General features: G+C 33.7%; 1 protein-coding gene and 1 long non-coding RNA gene across 2 annotated transcripts; both read left to right on the top strand.

Moving 5' to 3' along the window:
- The first annotated feature begins 2283 nt into the window (after positions 1 to 2283).
- On the top strand, positions 2284 to 8322 carry LOC127867322 (brain protein I3-like). Its single transcript, XM_052408408.1, has 4 exons — positions 2284 to 2369; positions 6706 to 6775; positions 7078 to 7301; positions 7746 to 8322. The coding sequence occupies exons 2-4, from the start codon at positions 6754 to 6756 to the stop codon at positions 7872 to 7874; spliced, it is 375 nt and encodes a 124-aa protein (XP_052264368.1). The 5' UTR covers positions 2284 to 2369; positions 6706 to 6753; the 3' UTR covers positions 7875 to 8322.
- Positions 8323 to 13051: 4729 nt separating this feature from the next.
- On the top strand, positions 13052 to 20054 carry LOC127867330 (uncharacterized). Its single transcript, XR_008043442.1, has 3 exons — positions 13052 to 13829; positions 14094 to 14264; positions 19786 to 20054. It is a non-coding gene; the product is annotated as an uncharacterized LOC127867330 (long non-coding RNA).
- Positions 20055 to 21718: the final 1664 nt, after the last annotated feature.

The following is a 21718-nucleotide window of genomic DNA, read 5'->3' as shown; positions in this document are numbered from 1 at the left end:
TATTGATAAGTTCAAACATTGGACCTAAACATCCCCAGTAAAAAAAACGAATACAATAAAAAAAAGGAAAAAAGTAGCCCTCAACTGGGCTCGAACCACTGACCCTTGGCATCTTTGCTATGATGGCATGTATGTTTTACCTTATATAAGCAATCCTCGTAGTTTCACAAAATATAACGACAACAACAGAACTTTCCAAATTATTCAATCGTTTCGCGTTGCAACGCTTTAGAATATTCAGGTTTTCAAATCGTCGAAAGGTGCATATAATGGATATTTTAGAGCATGTTTAATGTTCAGTATTAGTATTTCCTCACAAATATCATAAATAAAACGATAATTTGCGAATTTGAAACATTTTTTTATTTTGTTAATTTACCAAAACTTGAACGGGCCACTTTAAAGCTCCGTTCAAGATAAGTCTGCTTATTCCGGACAGACTAATCTGCGACGATACTTTTGGCTTAGATCTGAGCTTGGTAAAACAGAGACTTCCTTTGAACAAACACTTCCATAAAAGCGTCACAGAACGCGTTTTTTTAAATATTAAAAGCAGAGCGTAAGTCCGTTTTGTTTTATAGTCTAAGGATCTAAATGAAAAAGAGATAACAAATCGGTAAATACTGCAATCGAATTGAATTCGAATATTGAATAATGAATGACTGAATGAATGACAACGCTAACCTAGTATTCTCTATTTGTTTAGTCATGAAGCTGTGGTTTTGTTAAAATATCGACATTTTCGTTTGATGTAAAACCAATAATAAGCGTCTAAGAAGAATAAATGGGACTAAAATTCGCTTGTTACCCGACTCAATCAATAACACTAAATACCAACGCTTCGCGGGGCATGATATATCACGGCGCCTAACCAAAACGGACAACACAAATGTGTTACCGGCTAATACGCGATACGGCACCGGATTATATCTCAACATGAACATTTAAAAATGCAGGAGGTTCCGAGTATTCCTAATGAAAATGAAACAAAACCAATTAATAATGTCAAATACTGTTGTACACGAATTATAATGGCATTTCAACTAATGTTATAGATCAAGCTTTGATATGAAAAAACACACACGATTTTATCTGACACAAAGGAAACAAATGAACCACATTGCCAAACTGCTACATCTTTAGTCAAAGAAACTTGCATTGTTGAACGAATAAAGTCTGGAATACGGCACTGGATGATACAAGAAATCAAATGTGTTTTGCTCCAAGAAGATGTAAATTAAACAAAATGTGCATATCGTGTGTCCATGTTGTACATGAAGTTTGCGCTCACGTCCATGTGAGGATTAATTATGCATTGTATAACTGTACATTTGGAATCGTTTGTTGAATTCTCTCTCCAAACGAACTTTTGTCGATTAAGAGAATCAAAATGCAACTTATAAGTTTTAGTAAAAAAACAGTAGAAAAAACTATGTGTCTGATCGAGATTATCCGGCCTGTAATATTGTCATGCATCATGCAAATTTCACATATATCTTTCATTGTAAGAAAAGCTGATTGGATAAACCTGCAGGTATTGTTGCGCCAAAGGTAATCAAACACATATAGAATTTCATTTTAAAAGTGGCTGTCATGTATTTAAATTCCAATTCAATGCCAGGACAATGTTATACTTTTGCAGTGGTACCATTTATGCGTTATGATTTCGTATTTCGTTGTCTTCAGAAATCAGGAATTTGATTCACCTTCTCAGAATTGAAAGTGACAACGAAGTATGAACTTCTTGAACTCGCATAGAACGTTTTGTCAATAGGCTACCAACACACATAATTATGACAAATAAACGAATAAAAAATTTGGCTCTTAATAGCATCGCATCAAATCCTTAACCGACGTATGCCTAGAGGACTCTCCCATCCTTCTAAATTTATTTCCAAAATTAGGGATGTCTAGTATATTTATTTCTATATTTAGAATATTTACAGAAATTCATTCAATCAAACATCGCAGACCCTGATGAGACGCCGCATCATGCATTCCGCACAGGCTAATCGAGGACGACCCTTTGCACCTGAATTGGTGCTAAGAAGACACTTTGTTTAAACAGAAACTATCATAAAAGCGGAAAGTGTCGTCCCTGATTAGCCTGTGCGGACTGCATAGACTAATCTGGGATGACACTTTGCGCACATGCATTAAGCCCAGTTTTCTCAGAACGCGACTCAAATATATTCTGATATCATCCGTAGCCGTTTCGCGTATAAGCCGGTTACATACAAATGTTTCCAGTATTATCCGTTTTGGCTAGGCGCCGTAAATATATCCATTGTCGATAGATTGATTTTGAGGCACATCATGTTTAAGTAACCGTAGTTGTTGGGTTATACAGGACACATTCTCTAAAACAGGTCAGTGTTTTACCCAATTATTGTTATATTAACAATCGTGTTATTGCTATAAAACGTGAAACTACGCGCTATTCCTTTTATTGTGATAAATTTAACTAGACAGTTTTTTACAGTAAAAACGGTCGTTCATAATTTTTTTTTTGATATAACAAAATAATTTCGAATTTGGGAATTAACATATTTTCGTGCGATTGCGACGTCAATACTCCACTTAATTTTGTTTTTACTATTATAATACCATTTACCATTACTTATACGTGTTTAATTATTAACATGAACAAGCATGTCCTATATTGAGTGCAACAAAACAATACTGAAAATACTGAAAATGAAAGTCCATTTTTTGAGAATTATCTGACATTTGTTCGTATTTAAATCTAAAAAATGGAGTATAGTTTACACACCAGAACAGGCCTCGGTTAAGGAATGTTATAATCGTGCGTTTTCTATCTTCATTATATTCCAACCAGTCAAACTGCTGGAATAAAATTGTCTGAACTTCTCAAGACTTTGTTGTTTCGTTTGCTGTGGGTTTCTTTGCTGTTTTATTTCACTTTCTCGTTTATGGTTTGTAGAATGTTGAACTCCGAAATAGGCAAGCATTATGGTATATTGAGACATCATGCAAACGAAAGCATACTAGGCAACTGTCTATGGGTCCTGCGACTTTTAGGGTCACCATGAGACCGTGGCGAAAGAATTTCTACTTACTTACTAAGACTAAGCTAATGAATGGACATAGCCAATTACTTTATATCAAGGACATGTTCTGATTAAAGGTCACATCTCGTTACCAAAACACAATCATTCACTGTTTTCAAAACCGTATTGTTTTGTTGTTAGTGATATCGTTTTCAAGGTGCTCATTACGTGGTCATTAGGTACGGTATGAAACGGACAGAAAGGTAAATCTTTATTGTAGATCGTAATTTAATTTTCATATTCTTTCTTTATGGATAAATAGTTAAATACGTAAATATACGTTCTACACTGATTGTTGTCATAAATTATTTATTGTATAATAATATGTCGTATTGGCATTGCGGTATTATAATGACATTTTAAACCTATACAAGACAATTGGCATATTTTATGTATTGCCAGCCCTGGCACTGGCAGGCTAATTTAAACGAAGGACATTGACTGGGCACTGGCGTTTCAGTAGGCACTTGGCCGACTAGGGGCCTGGGGCATAGGCCTAAACAGTTTCACGGCATATGGGCCCCCAACGGTGTTAAATCCGGTACTGCTTGGGTATTTTGACTACCTTCTATTTGTTTTCTGTATTACAAATACGGGATCGCAATGTTTTTATTTAAATAAAGCTCATGTTACAAACTATTGTTGCAATAAAAAGCTACGCAATGAGCGGTCAAAAATTGGACTTTTGTTACTTCGCCGACTAAACCGTAATTTATTCTTACAACACAAATGTGACTTGGTAAAAAACATGTATACTCAAAGATTTCCTTATCAAATACCAATCTAAAAGCAGAAACTTCAACAAACAATAAACGCAACATCTTGCGCATAAAGACGCCCATAACCATATATTTTCAAGCGCTTTCCAAGCCGACTTGATTTAAACAGGTCGCCGTGGCGTAGTGGATATGATGTTTCGCCAAGCGATCAAGAGGTCACCGGTTCGATCCCCGCTGATCAGCGCTCTTTAGATCTCATCCATAGACACCAAGTACTGGTTCTAGTCCCGGGAAATGGACACGTTAGCATTTGAAATAAGTTGTAGTATTTTCAATGCAACGAGCTAAAATACATAGGTTTAAACAAAAATAATACATAAAGATCAACCATGCGATTTGTTAGAAACGCGACACGAATCAAAGCTCAATAATTTACTGCCATCTTTAAAACAGGCTATTCTCCAGTTGAAGGTAAACCGCCGAATGTCAAGGTCGCATTCTGTAGTTACATATAGTTTAGCAAAACAATCAACAATCAACCGCCGAATGTAAAGGTCGCATTCTGTAGTCACACATAGTTTAGCAAAACAATCAACAATCAACATCTAATACATAACAATCTTTTTCGAAGAGATAATAGATAATATAGTCATGACATTTTGAGAAAAATGTATATTCGAGTAAATGGCGTTGGATAATTAAGAGAGTACATGCGTACACCATAACACTCCTAAACTATTTACATAATTCATTGTAACCACAACTAACACAGTGACATATTACCAGTTGTGCTATTATTATCATCCCTAACCCGTTAAAGTTGTCGTCTGCTACAATTAATAAATACAAATGTGTATACGCTGGATACTGCAGTATGTGCCGAGAGTATTGGATACGAAGCGGAGTATAATCTACTGAATCAGTAAAGGCGGAGCATGTGCAGTGAGCAATGCTAATCAATACTGTATAAACCTCATTTGGGCGTCCTTTCCATGTGCATGATTGTAATTTACAGCGTACGTCACTTGGTGCTATTTTCCAAAATGTTCGGAAGTCTCTTCGGAGCGGGTAATTTATATTGCGTATAAAAGCCAATCATGGACCTAATATACAGTCGCATGCCACTCAATCCACGCCCTTATAATATGTCGTTTATTCTCTGTTATTTTCATTTATTGTAAAGGTAATTTTGAATGGTTTGACAATAATACAAATCTCTGTGTACATTTTTATTTCGTTCTAGTCATACTATACAATGATCAATCTTTGTTTATGTCTAATTTCTTTGATGCAAGGTGGACGTGTTTTTGTTATAGAAAGCGATGTTTAAATAGAGGATATTTGTGGGATCCGGTGGATTATCGATTTTAATTCACGAGTGATCATAGAAAATAATATTTTCACGAGTGGCGCAGCCACGAGTGAAAATATTTGTTTTCTCTGATCACGAGTGAATTGAAATCGATAATCCACCGAATCCAACAAATTTTCTTTTTATTTAATGCATTTTTCACAGTTTATATACATTGTTCAAGAGTTCAGCTAACGAATTTTGCTGGGATAATGACGTCATTTCGTCAAAAAAATGACGTCATTTCACAGTAAACAATGAAAATTATCGATAATTCTCGGTGATAATTTTCACTGTTTGAAACAGTGAAATTATCAGTTTTAAATCACTGATATTTCTCTATAAACCACCGGAAAGCATTAAATAAAAGCAAATAATATTGTTATGTTTTTTTAAATTAACATATTTAGTTTGTAAGGAGCAATCCCAGTAACTATTCATTTCGTAATAACAGTACAGAAAAAATGAACGTAATTGTGATAGCGGTCATGCAATGATAGACATTATGGTAAATTATCTAAATATTGACAGACTTGGTAGCGCTCATCCTAGAATTTTAGTTTAACCATTGCTTTTATGATCACACGAAACTTCCAAAATTGAATCGTACAATTTCCGATAGAATAAACAACGTGTCATTGACCATCCAGTTCACTGGGCATTGCTTGTAATTAAAACAATTTGGGATGCAAATATGTATCTTACCATCAAATTCAAGCAGATCGTGATTGCTAGTAAATGATCCAACAATAACACCATCGTCCTTAATGTAATAATGCGCACGGCGTTCTATTCGAGTAAACTACTTTTTTTCTGAATATATTTGAATACATCGAATACATTCAAAACATTGTGGGATCATCAAGGTTAAACCACATTAGGATAATTTAACAAACTTTAACATAAACATAATTATCCTGCCTCTGTTGCAAATATTGACCTAATAAAGCAGGGTCGAACAAATTTTCCTATTTCCGGTCAACAGGAAGTAATGTATTCCTACGCACGCTGTGACAAATATTTGCCTGTAACCTTTCCAATACACTACACAAGGGTGTAGTATTTTACCAATATCGGCTGCTATCGTAATTGTAGACCAAGAGAAAAATGTCACATTCTCGATTCGTTTTTTATTTCTACTCATATTTTCAATAGGAAAGTATTAAAAGGAACAGTTTAAAGTGGAACTATTTTTTTACGTGACAATCGGTAATTATTCGGTCGTCTGGAATGTTGTGTACATGTAGGAGACTTGACAAGAATAATTATATTGTTATGTCAATTTATCATTTGTCTTTGATAAAATGTGTCAACGGCATGAAGCAGGATAAATCGAATGCATGGTTGGTGCCGAGATGGAGAAAGTTTGTCCGGTTCGGCCCGAAAAAGAAAAATAGGGCTCCCTAAAGCTCGCCTTATTTTCTTTTTCTTAGCCTCACCGGATAAAATTTCTCTATCTCGGCACCAATCATGTGTTCTCTATATATCTCTTCGGTGTGATATCCAAAGAAAAGGTACATTTGTATTTGAAATGCCTAAGCAACATATGTGTGTCATCTTTTAGGAAACCGAAGTACCTTCTGTCAGTAAATTCGTATTTGCCGGGAACACAATGACGACACATGTTTACACAAGTAACGTCTCGACAACTGTTCTCTTGTTTTAGCATTCATATCTTTTTTCTTGAAATCTGTAAGCGGTTTCAAGACTTAAATGCACATATGTTCACATCGTGTTTTTGATTTTTTAAACATATATCTTACTTTCATAATTATATGATTTAATAACCATTGCATAAATAACTCGATTTGATTTCATTCAATAAAGAACATGTGAGTGAATTTTGGGTACTATACTGAATCTTGTGTTCATCGTCGTAAACTTCATTCGAAGACCAATAGTTCTACTATACTTCATGATCACCTTTGTTAATCAGGTAATGTCTACAACGCTCAGAGTCAACCCGCACCCCCGGGTTACTACAGTCAACCCGCAGGCCCGGGCTACTACAGTCAACCCGCCCCTCAACCCATTGGCCAGTATCCCTACACTCAGGCACCGAACCCTCACGTCCAAAACATGTTCCAGGCTCAGCAGAACACAACTGTGGCAGTGATATCAGCAGGAAATGCTCGAACCGGAAACTGTCCCCATTGTGGGGTAAATTAATATTTTCTTCATAATTTTACAATCAAAATTACTTAATGTGATTTTTTACAGCTTTAAAGGCCAAATAACTGTATGTGATAACAAAGATATGTATGATTTAATATACAAAACATGTACGCGTCGAATGGGATATTATTTCTTGATGAATTTATTTTACAAATATTAAAAATACAATCTAATGTCACAAACATACTGTTGGTTTCTATTTGTTATATGATACCATGTTGATATATTGTTAAGTACCAGAGTAACGTTTCTGTTGATTTGACAGGCATTTCGACCGGTGAGTCCGTGGTTCAATGCCCAGTCAGAGTTTGTTTCTTTTTCAAACTACTGCTTATTTCGAGATAAAAACAGAGTGTTAATAACAGCTTTAGGCTTTCGATTTAGTCGAGCAAACCAGTTTCCTATATGATGATATGTTATTTATTACAGCAAGGCATCCTAATAAAAAGGTACTCCACATGTGGGATTTTACTGGCAATATTGCTGTTCCCAGTTGGGGTCCTCTTCTGCCTTTGTATGGAGGAGAAACGATGCACGCATTGTAATTGCAGCTTCTAAGATCGTTAGACGTGACATACCCCACGTTTGATTTGTGAGATATGATTTACAAGATGGACACGTAATGTTATGTATGGTATTTAAAACGAATGGAATCTAAAATGTATCAAAAGTGTACTAGGCTTAGCTCCTTAAACGCAAATAACAAATACTGGTTACATTCCTGTTAAAGCAATTTGTTTACCTATCAAATCACCGTAGATACACTATGCATTTGAGCAATACATATTATATTGATGATTTGATAATTTGCAGTACAAATTGCATTCAAATAAGTAAAAAGGTGTTTATTAATTACATATAAATCGTGAGTTTGCGTATTTGCTTAGTACATACTATAGTAAATGCTTATTAGTAAAATATTTTATAACTGTTCATGACGTTCCTTATTATTGTTTTTGTATTTGTTTTTGTGAACGTAGTGGTGTTAGAACTGATTACATTTGATCAGTTTCAAAGATGTTGTTTAATAGTTACCACGCGGACAGACAGACGTCCTCACATCCGCACATCAACACCTTTACTATCGCGACAGTCATCCAGTTTAGGCTTAACGTATTGGGGTTCATCATTTTGCGTACACAGTGCAATAATGTAGTATAACTTGAAACGTGTAATGCGTTATCTTTGTCCACTCATTATTTGTATGATAAAAACACTTTCGATCCCACTGAATATGTTGTGCTTATAATAATATTCAAATTGTTACACTTTCACTAAGCAATTCAGGCTATTAACGGTTTTGGATGTATTATACATTTTTTCGATAAAAGCGTTAACAAACCCATGATTATTTACGATTGCGATTGATGATTAGGTATGAACAAAACATTTGTTTAATTACTAACGTTACAATGAAAGTTATAACATGTGTTCCCAGAAAAGAATAACGATTTATCCTGCCATTGTTGCAAACATTGACCAAATAAAGCAGGGTCGAATAAACTAGTCGATATCCGGAAACCGTAAGTACGCATTCCTTTGCGCCGATAAACATGTTCTAATATTTGAACTTGTACAAAATGTACATGCGAAGTTCCTGAAATAATCGGCTTATACATGTTTTCCTTAGATCAGTGTTACGGCGACATATACATATACCATGTTTTTTATCTTCCAAACCCCAAACAAAAACGTTCATTTCGTGCCATGTTATTTTGGGCATATCTGTCAGTTTGGATTGTCAACGGATGTGACAGTACGATGACGACAATGCGACAGTGCAAATATACGATGTCTACAGTTTGATAGTACGATGGCGACAATGCGATAATACGATGACGACAGTACGATAACACGATAGTACGATGGCGACAATCCGATAATACGATGGCGACAGTACGATATGACTATCGCATTGTCGCCATCGTACTATCGCGTTGTCGCATTGTCGCCATTGTACTATCGCATTGTCGCCATCGTACTATCGCACTATCGCATTGTCGCCCTCTGGATTTTAATGTGTAACCCACGATGACACTAACGGTATTCCGTAGTTTCCCTAATTTCATGGCTGGTGTAATTGTCACTACTTACACCAACACATATAGGCTCACTGTGCTCATGTTTGCGAGAATAACATTAGATTTTCGCAAAAATGTAACCTCCTCCCCAAAACAAAATAAAAAGTATTATCCTTTACAATTGTATATACCCCATCCATTTATAACGTGTGATTAGCATTCTAAGTTGAATGATCTTAGGTCAAGGCGTTCTCAAAACTTCACGTGGAAACAAACTGGTCTTTGGACCGTACATCTTACCGTCCGACCGACAGACGGGCAGGTAGCAGTTTATTCCCGTTTTTAAAGGTTACATACTAAAGCCTTGAATAGGAAACTAAAATAACTGCGAACACAATAACATTATTTAATATTACAGTCAAAGCGAGCCATTGCTAAAATTTATATGAAATTATTAAACTTAGCTTTTATAACTGTTACAATGGAATCGTTTATGATATAAACCTGTTCGTTGTTATATGTAGGCTATTAAACACAACACAGTTTCTATGACTACATACATATATAAATACGTTGATTCACATTAAAATGGTCTGAGTTTATAATATATATATATTCTATTGATTGGTTAAAATCAATTGTTATTGAACTTACGACAGCGATGTAAGTCAATGCAAGTAGGTCGAATGCGGATATGAGTATTTGATGCACACCAATAATACTAATAGAAATTCCGTGTAATATGGGGAATCTATTAATTTAATTTAACGTATTTGCTCTTAATCAAACTAGAAAACTAACGCGATTGCTGTACACTAATATACAGTCAATTTATAAAATATACAGTCTTCCGTGTACACAGCTGATTACATGGTCAATAATGAACGATAACGTGATGTATATTTAAGCACATTATGGTATAAGAGTGGATAACCCAATTGTGTCATTGTCTCTGTTTCCTGTCCAGTATATCCTTTTTGTAGTTATGTTTCGTTTTCTGGAAAATCAATACAGTTTTAAATATTCAGTATAGAAAAACTTCTTAATGAAACAGAGCATCAGATTTATTTACGACTTCAGCATGTAAACCTCATCGTCAAATACGTACCAGTAATACGAAATCATACAAACGCAACAGAACAGTACACACATACAGTGAAACTCTATAAATTGTTGACACAAGTATTGTAACGCGTGAGAACACCTTTTTATATGAGAAGGCTTTAAAACTAAATGTATAAACCTTAGACTGACAATGGATCGTGCCCCTTCGGTGGAATTTGTGATCGTATGTTTTAACATATTGCAGATTATAGCTTGTCCGACGATAACTTCAAAGGTCTTCATGATTTGTAATTTAAAAATTTGGCATTTTCGAGCCTCATGTCTTAAAGTATTTTAAAATAACTGTGCACAAATGTTATTTTTTGTCAGACGGTTTGTCGCTCATGAAAAAGCACAACAGCAACATTTAAGTGGAGTTCAATCATGTTAATTTATAATTCAGATAAGGTTCGAACTATATGTTTTCTTATATATGAACTGATTTCAAAATACCGCGGCAAAAATGTTTCCTTAACCAGGCGAAATGCTACTTATTAAAACCAGATATTATAACACAATATCCCTTTTAACTGGAGGTTAGTAGCTGTTTTGGCTCGCAGACGCTAAACATACATTCAGAAACCTGTGATATCATTTGAAAACCTTTGTTTACATTCGAGAACCCATTTTCTCAACGAGACGACGCACATACACACATATAACTTAGGTTCTCATGAGAACCTAAGTTATCATTTCAGAACCCAGGTTTTCAGTCAGACATTTAACGAATTTTTATAAAAACACACAATTCACGAAAACCTAGGTTTTCAAATCTAGAACTTAATTTATCAGATAATAAAGCCAAAACATTCTGCGAGAACCAAAGTTCCCGTTTTATATCCAAGTTTTTGACAAGAACCTAGGTTCTCGACAGCATTTCGCGTCGTTTTTTCGGATATCCTTAGTTGTAATGAGAACACAATATTTATTTGGGATCATAAGTTCTTGGTTCTCAGTAAAAAGCTAGTTTCTTGGGATTATGCTTCGAACCGCTTGCCATAACGTGCTTTGAATGCATGCGGACTACATTTACCTGTTTAAATGGCTGAACTGTCATATCAAAACGCATATTTTGATTTTGGATTAGACCGTTCGATTCCCCATGTATGACACTTTAATCTTTTTACATATACAATTAGTTCAACATAATGAGCATTTTATTTCAGATATTTGCTTGGCTGTACTTGCAGCAATTTTTAAATGGGCATATACGTATTCTCATCATTGACCGAAATGCTAGACAGCGACCTCTGATTTGTGTATAACAGTATATTTCAATGATTAGTCTTTTTAGTGCTTTAATTTACAAGTTTCATATTGATTTGTTAAAACAAATCACTACGCATAATTAATTTCATGTTATAGAACAATCAAAGCAGTCCAATAATGTTTTTAGAAATGCTTGGACTATTTGAACTTTTCAACGCAAGAAACGACATTGTTTGAGCTAAACAATAATATCGCATAAAATAATAATAAAACTTTTTAATATCTAATGTTTAACAAATAAGTCAGTGTTTGTCATACAATATATGTACATGCAAAATGACGTCTTGCAAAAACATGCTCTAATCTGTTTGTCTGATTTATGTTAAGAGGGTTTAATCAAATTCATGTTTGTTTCGAATGTTTAGTCGAAATTTTTTCTGTAATTCTGTTCTTTTAATACTGATTATTACTGTAGTATATATTCATTACTGTAGTATATATTCAATCTTTCCTGTTTCCATATAACACCGTCATAGGGACAACTGAACTAAAAATAAGAATATTTTATTTAATTCAGTGCATTCGATAGACATTAACGAATTCCAATTTACCCTTGCTCATTGAAACCTTCAACCGAGTATTTGTAGCATATTTATTTATTCGTAAACGTATTGATTGTAGGGTAAAATGATTATTTAACATTCGCATATTTTTAATATGATTTAATCGGCATACATACGTATACTATATTACGGAATTATACTCATACGCATGCGAACTTATTGAACTTAACTATGATATGATAGCCATATTTATTTCACCTAGCCGCTTTTCAATGTTACGACTGCCACAATGCGACCGATTTAAACACATGCAACCAAAACGGTCACTTGCGCTACCAATGAGGTATTGTTCATACCTGTCTATATTTTCAACTTTTTACCAATAAATGTTGTGGATTCTACAATATTCTGTGCAATTAATATTGAAATATATTACAATCGCTGTATACAATTGTATTGTTAATTTTTCTCTTTATATTACTATTTTTTTAATTAAATATGCATTGTACTTCTTGCAACATTTCCATAATTTCTTATTCAGGCGTGCTTCATGGGTTCAACTACGCTGACTTATACTGAACGGACGTACACGTTAACGTCCAAAGATAATATTGTAAGCGTAGTTGGTTTGAATATTAGTAGGCATTGTATGAAATGGATCTTCAGCTACAAAATGCTTGTCGCACATAATTTTAGTAAAAATGACGTTTACATATTTTTTTCGAAATCAATATATTAATTTATGCAGACCAGCCTTTCATGCCCTTTTAGTTATGAAGATCCCTTGCTGATGCAATTAAATTTCACTCTTACATTTGAATTTTATTGACAGCACTGTAACCCACTGAGCTCATCAGGTGCTTTGGTTGGAAGATCTGTTGCTAATGCTGAATCGTCGTCTTTCAAACGTGGTGTAGCCTGCCACGAATGTTGCGCTACCCCCCTGTGCAACAAGGCTCTATGTAACCATCCGTGGCGTACGTACGATTGAGCGAAATTGAGCGTTATCAGACTAACACTACAAACATTCAACATCATACGAATACAGATAAATATTCTCGCGAATATTCATTTCGACAAAGAATTCGTTAACTATCAATTGACAACGTACAAAGCAGTCCAACAACGGGTGTAATAATACCACCTGTCATTGCAAAACCTATTTAAGGTCATTCTAAAAACGATGTTATGTATGCATTATACTTGGCTGAAGACTGTCATGAAACTTTGTGTCGGTGTCAGATAAGAAATGATTCATCGATGACTTTATCGTGTACATAATCTACCACCAGTATGTTTTCATTAAGATGTCTTAAGTCTCATCATAATTATAATTTGTATTTCCTCTTTGATATTATTGTGAATAATTAATCTGTATTGCAGTTATTTTTAAACATAGTATTGAAGACGTTTACTTGCTACAATAGACTTGGATTCAATATAATAATGGACTGAATTTGTAAATAGCACATGAACATTGTCCTTAATAATAGCGGCAACCTGTACTGACGACCAATCTGTGGACTGTGCCAAGATTCACATCTTATTCAATGTGTGTGCAGACATTCAGAAGGCTAAGCTGGTTTGTCCAAGGCTCTGCAACCTCTGTAACGTAGGTTTGTAAATTATACAATATATTTGCTATACACAATACTATGTCTATTGCGATGTTTTAATTAGTTTAACGTAATTCTAAAATACAATTTCAAAATAGCTGTGTCTTCATTGCAGTGTTTTAACGACATGTCTTATTAAACTAACTTAAATAAACTACTTTTGATAATTGAATTTCACTGTACATTAATATACATATATCATACTGAATCAACTATCGAATTCCAATGTTTACGTTTATATTCAATGATTTTTTTTTATAAAAGTCGATGCTAATTGGAACTGGTGGTCATCATGGAGCAGATGTGATGTCACGTGCGCAAATGGAACACAGACACGTCATCAAACTTGCTCAGATCCTGCGCCTCAAAACGGCGGCATAGATTGTGTGGGAATAGGAACCGAAAGTCAAACTTGTACCCTAGATCCATGCCCAGGTATGTGTTATTTTGGCTAAGTGAGCTCCTGGTTAAAATTATTGCTTATTTAACCTATTCCAAACAAGTTCAGCTACAAGATGATTTAATAATCGTGTATAACTTTATTTGTTATTCGACATTTTGGTCATATTCTGACAGGTAATATGTTATCGGTGAAAACAAAACAATAAATGAGTGCGTAAACAAATGCATGAATTGCTATGGAATTAAGAGAACAATCGTATATGGATAAAAACAACAGAGCACGAAAGTTGTGTTATTTGTAACATATGTTAGATCTTGAATCAATGGCTGTAGCAGGTCTTAGTACAACTACGCTATGTTTAGCTCAAAAGTGTCCGGTTAATCTTAGACTTCTCCAAATAGTTCTACGGCCTTTTTTCAAGCAATGGAAGGGTAAACGAATGCCTTTTCTGGAATAATCATTTGAGCATACTTGTGATTCAAAAGTCTTAGACAATATAATATTGACAATTTAGATGACGTTATACACGTCGCAAGTCTCTTGGTAATGAAAAACACGTTTCAGATGGAATTTCGATCGAAGACCCCCTTATGTCTAGAACTGGAAACATCTTTGATACGTCTTTCTTCATAAATGGTTGCGAAGAAATAACTTTTTTTTCAGAAATGGCTAGGAAACAACAACAGTTAAGATTATAATCTGTATTTACTGTTAAAGCCTAACGAACTTTTCTGACTGATGTCTCTCCGTAAAATTAAACGCTTACTAACACCATGAAACCTGAAGAAAGAGCGTATTATTTGACGAATGTTAATTTGTGCATGCCGGTTTCACCGCTTTGAACGTAACAAACTCGCCGCATTTCATAACTATCACTCATATCAAAACATTCCTCTGTGATAATACACTTTGTGAAGTTGCACACTCTTGAAAAAAGAGATACAAACCAAAAGATCGATTACGTCACTTCTGGTTGTAAATACGTTCGTACATATGTCTTTTAATTCAGTTAATGCTATACTCTACGCTTAATAGCTTGTAAAGATACCCCAAATGCGTTTGTCATCTCACGCTGGAAGAAAGGAGTCATCTTTCTTATCATTTTGTCGACTTATGTGAGGACATCTTGTGTGCTAGCGTCGTACGCCGTTTTAGAAATATGACATTTTCTCCTGATTTCGGCATCATATTTATCTGATTTTTGTTATCATATTAAAAGCAATATATAAATTAAAGGGAAACGAGGTGACACCCATTTGTTGGAACTCTTTTGTACTTCTATAAATCACCGGTTGATCAAAAGACCTTAAATGTGTCCTTCCGCAAGGCCAATTGTTTTATTTATCTGCATATTACACTTGAAATGAAAAGTGATATTACCCGACAAGACGTTTTGCAACACATTAATCTCCACGCAGAATTGTCGTCCCATGCTCTCAAATACATCCTCTGCCATCACAAGAAAATCCTTCATATTTAGAAGGACTTTATAACGTATTATATTATGAAAAGAAGTATTATTTTCTTTTATAATTTGAAAATAGTGTATAGGTTTAGGTAGATAAAATAAAAACAAATAAGTACCTAAATTAAAAAAAGAGTAAAAATTAACATCTGGAAAACATTTAAAACGTGTCTCAGCTATCATCACGTGGTTGGTTATAACGCCAGAAATTTTATCCAACTATGCTGGTTTTATTCAAAGCTCTGCCCGGAGGATTGCAAAACATGTATATAAAGTTATTGTTTCGCGCGTATAAAGGATTCGGGAATGTTTTTATGCTGAATCATCGAACAACTGTAATGGTTAATATTCATTACAAATAACTAGATTTAATAATTAAACTTTATTTTTTAAATTATGACTTCAATAACCCATAAGTTTACTTAAAGGGATCTTTTCACGCTTTGGTAAATTGACAAAATTGAAAAAAGTGGTTTCAGATTCGCAAATTTTTGTTTTAGTTATGATATTTGTGAGGAAACAGTAATACTGAACATTTACCATGGTCTAATATAGCCATTATATGCATCTTTTGACGATTTGAAAACCTAAAAATTATAAAGCGTTGCAACGCGAAACGATTGAATAATTTGGAGAGTTCTGTTTTTGTTGTTAAATTTTGTGAAACTACGAAGATTGCTTATATAAGGTATAAAATGCATCAAGTATGTGTACTTGGCGGAATAGCTCAGTAGGCTAAAGCGTGTTTACTTCAGGACTCTGGCAGGACTCCAGGGGTCACTGGTTCGAAACCTGCTCCGGGCAATGTTCTTTCCTTTTTTAAATTTTATTCTTGATTTTTTACTGAAGCTTTTACGATCCAATGTTTACATTTATCAATATAAAGCATTAAATGAATAAGTTAAAAAATGCCAAAAATCTGTGAAAAGGCCCCTTTAATATATTCACACAAATATCCCAGAGATATCAAGAAATCACAGTATGAACTTGCTTAAAGAAGGAATAACAAGACAATTCAAACATATTTATTTACGGTTAAAAAGATAATACGCCCGATGATGTCATCATGTTAAAGAATGAGTTGAATGAACTTATATCTGGTGTGATCAATCACTAAACTTCGATGGTTCTAGATGGCATATAAACAACTTCCATTTGGAATTTTCTGACCAATATATCGGTAAACTATTCCAAAGTTTGGCACCTAGGATGACTTGTTGGACAAGTATTGATGAAAATAACAATATAAATATTATTTGTAAAACAATATTAACATGAACAAGTTATGGGAATATTTGAAATCAGTAAGTGACTTAAGACAGATTTTCTTAAAACATGCGTTAGGCGACAACAAATTGATGATTGGTTCTACCGATTTTTTCTTCCCAAAAATCGGAGCGAGCGAGCGAAATAAAAATAAATTTATTTTTATTATATTTTTTGTTAAATAACAGGCGTGCGAAAAGCGAAAAATAACACATACATATATTGTCTATGTAAATTGATATATTTTGCCAAATAAATGCATGATATCTGCAAAATACCAGTACAAAGTCATTTAGAAGTAATAATTGAGTTTAAGTTTCAAATGTTTGTAAAAATAAATTTAAAAAATTATCTAATAGCTGTTCTGCTTTCTCACACCAGGTAGTGATTACTTAAGTATAACATGGTACATGGTTTTCATTATCAAAGTTATATAAGGAGCTCAGTTTTCTGTCAATGATGGTTTAATAACATGACACAATAAATAATAAAATAAATATCAAGCATAAGCAGTGATTTTTCTTCGCGTCATATTTTACAGCCTGTGCCTTTTTAATTGGGGATAATTTGCGATACACCATGAAATTGGGAATATTGATTCATTATTATTACGATTATTGATAACAGTATACCAACTGTTAATCAGTGAATGTTTAACTGCTTTCTAAAATATATATTATAAAGTGCTAGGGCATTAAACTGCTGTATGAGAAACTCAATAAACCAATTGAATTTATTTAAAAACAATTGACTTGTTTTTTTGAAATTTTGGCGAGACTTTAAAAAGAAAGTTACTTTTTGAGAACCAGCCTTTTTTTACAAGTTTCAATTGGACACAGCCTATAAGAGTCTGTAATTTGGGGCAAAAAAACACTGATACGAAATATCTCGAATTTGTATTAGTTCTAAATATCATAGCATAGATTTCAATAGTTGTTGAAAACCAGGAGTCAAATGACCCTGTGCTTGAAATTTTCAGGGGTCAAAATACTGAAATCTATATATATTGTTTATATATATTAGTTGATTGCTCTACAAAAATTGTTTTGTATACCTTTTAGTATATCTTGCATCAATAAAAACCTACTTTTTGTATAATAAAACATACATTTCATTTAAGTTTCATGGTAACATTTGCATCAAAATGATGCATGGAAGATGATTTCCATAAGTCAAAAGTGACAAAATTGCAAAATGCTTGCATCAAAAAGCAGGATTCTGCTTCAATTGAAATCCCTGTCATAGGTTATGGTATTATACAATACTCGATGCATTACATTTGTTATTTTAGCACTGTTAAAATTCGAAATGAGAAGTTGAAGTTTTGTAAAGTAAAAAAAACCCCATAACTTTCTAATGAAAGAAAAATAAGAAATAGGTAGTTAAAGGTTTGTATTTTAATATAAAAAAAGTCAATCAAATGCCAGTTAAGTTGTTTAAGTCCAGAAAGTTTCTTCACTTTCTTACTTATGTTAAATTCATGTTTTGAGGGCATAATGTACACCTTGCACTTAGCCATCAACAGTTTGAACTAGTAGATATAAGGTGGCTCGTACAATTTATATTATACTCGACATTTTTTATCCAGTTCAACGACGACACTTCTTTGCATGTTAATTTTTAATATTTTAACTTAATCAATACCAACAAGTTTATTGCAGATTTTTAACAATCGAAGGCATACCGGCGACATTTCACATCCTGATGTAGATGCGGTTGAAATTATAAAATAACTCAAATCATCTATAATGAAATGACTCATTGCCCTGGGGAAAAAGTAATATTTCCATTTGTGTCTTTTGCCGACATGACAAGACAGACGAACGCTGCCATTTGTTTTTTACCATAAACCAATCTAATAACGAATAGCGTTATAACACTCTATGTCGTAAAATACGTAGGCTAAATAGCACTAAATCATTTAATAAATAGGTGCGCAGCAATTTTATGCTGCGGGCGCAAAATAAAAATAAAAACATTTTTATTTAGTTTTAAGATTTTTAGGTGCGGCGAATCCATCGAACATTTGATCAATTTGTTGTGGCCTTAGTCTTTGAAAAAAGGGAGCTTGTAGTTTACTATGTCTGTTACTCAATTATGCCGCACAGAAAATGCACACACAAAATGGAACTGTTTTTTGTATACTAAGAGAGATATTCTCAAAGATGGAATGTTCACATTAAATATATGTTACATTTATCCTACTGTCTATGAAATGTTAACGGTTTGCGTAGTATGTGGAATCATGGCATGGCATATCAATGCCGTTATATTTCGATGCGTACGGGACAAGAAAATCGAATAATTGAATCAGTTTGTTAAAAAAAGTTTTCTAACGATTTCTTTATATAATTTTGGAATAAAATAATGTTGTGCCAAACACTTAGAACGTTTTTTATGGTAATTTCATTTTAGAGTCGCTCCATGTGTTGATGAACAATTTAATTATAGGCGGACTATGTCCCGAAATAATGTCAACATTAATGCTCAATGTTTTTGCGAAAGTTATTACTCCAGTGATTTTTGTTCTGGGAAAAATAGCGATTGAATGAGATAAGGGCACGTTGATGGATCGTGTTTGGGGAGCCAAGTTATATATATATATAGTACAACCACGCAACTGGTGCATTTCCGACAGCAATATGCATTATGTAACAATTGTAAATAGTTGGAATGCATTCACTTTAACTAAATGTATGTATGCATGTTTATGAATGAATATTGTATATTGTCAATATGTACATAAATAATACAAAAACATACAGGATAGTATAAACACACAGGCCCACACATTTCTTACTATGTAATCTCCGTGTTAACAGTCCACGGTGGCTGGAGCCTCTGGTCACCATGGGGATCGTGCTCAGTCACGTGCGATGTTGGAATGCAGAGACGGGACAGGTCATGTTCTAATCCATATCCTGCAAAAGGTGGAGACCACTGCTATGGAGATTCCAGAGATGATCAGATTTGCTATGAGCCTGGATGCATAAGTATACTTGTCTCTTGTTTACGTACATTGTATAACTGTACATTTAGCGTCAATGCTAACTATTTTCTCCTGAACATTCCATTGGTCAAATATGGAAGAAGAATGATACCTTGATAATCGATAAGCATGATGTCTATCCATTTACTGAATACGATCATTAATTTCAGAATATTTTCAATTTTTCATTGAATTAGTGTACCTAATCAAACATAACAACCGTGAAGAAATTGAAGCAACTGTCAATGCAAGCACAATTTAATAGTGATTACATTTCATAACTGTTGAGTATTAAACATACTCTTAAATAACTTATTGTAACACTCACGTATGAAGACAATTACGAAATAATTACACAGCATAGGTGTTTCGATTGACATACATAAATATATTCGTGCCTACTTCAATTTTTTTTTGCTTAAATGCTATAACAATTACATGTATTAGCATTTTCTGATTTATATAAACACATTTCTTTACAAGATGGTGGGTGGTCGGCATGTAAACACTATTGACGTCTGAGGTGGAGGTCTGAGAACAAGAGATCGGGGGTGTAACAATCCTCTTCCGTCATACATTGGGCTAAATTGCGATGGTCCACCACAGAACATTGAACTATGTAACAACGTGCCCTGTACAGGTACATTAATACATGTTATTCGTGTATCTTAATAAATTGATAAATAAAACTAACTCGCTATATTGAAGTTCGCCACACAGACAATACCAAAATGCGATAAAAGTAAAAACGCGGGTTGTTAAATACAATGTTAATTCAAACCTTTTTAAGAACTTAATTTGAATGACGGTATAAGTATAGCTTGACTAGATATACATTATTAGCTACACATTATAAATACGTATTAAAATGCTACTTGAAATTGTTTTCTACAAATGCTGAAATAAGCTCAACATACATAACATGGACAATAGCTTTTTAAGTATTTTGAATTCCACTCAGTCGATATTAAAAGTTGATTATGTATACCAGTGCATATATTTATATTAAACATTTTCACGATCACATGTTTTCAATTAATCATCTATTACAATTGTGATAGATATAACCATAGTACTGCCAGGTAAGTTCAAGTCAAGTTCTGCATAATAGAACATAATTAAAGAGAGGATTAATAGAAGGAACCAATGTCGTTAGATAGTCTAACGCTTTTTTTCAATATAAATATTATACAATCCGGTAGTGTTTGGTTTATGGTGCGAATATAAGACATGTACGTGTATACCAATAGGTTGGTTACTTTTTCCTTCTATATAATTTATTGTAAACAGTTTTCCGACACAAGTGAAATCAAATCAGTGAGATACATATGCACCCGTTTAACGATAGCATATTACGGCTTCCAATTGGCAATTTCTAGAAACAAAGACATAATGAAAACTGTCCGGACATATGGTTTGCTGCAATTTGCTGCTTTTAAAGAAAGTGCACATACTTTATTAGTTCATTGAATTAGTTTTTTATATTAATTTTTAATTTTAAATTATTTAAAATGGTTACTTACTTAACAAAAAAATAGTTTTCATTGAATATCACATAGGGTTTGTATAGTGATAACAAATAATTGATTTAATGATATTAATAACGACCAAGTTATTATCACAACGCCGATATCGACAATATTTTCTGGCGATTCGTTCCAGGGCCAATCATTTGTATCTATGCATCCAAAAAACATTTGCACAACGTAGTGGGGATTTACCAGCACTGAATACTATATATCATACACAACATGTACCCATTAATT

Source organism: Dreissena polymorpha, chromosome 2 (genome assembly GCF_020536995.1).
Source record: "Dreissena polymorpha isolate Duluth1 chromosome 2, UMN_Dpol_1.0, whole genome shotgun sequence".
Lineage (NCBI taxonomy): Eukaryota > Metazoa > Mollusca > Bivalvia > Myida > Dreissenidae > Dreissena > Dreissena polymorpha.
This window is presented reverse-complemented; position numbering and strand designations above follow the sequence as displayed.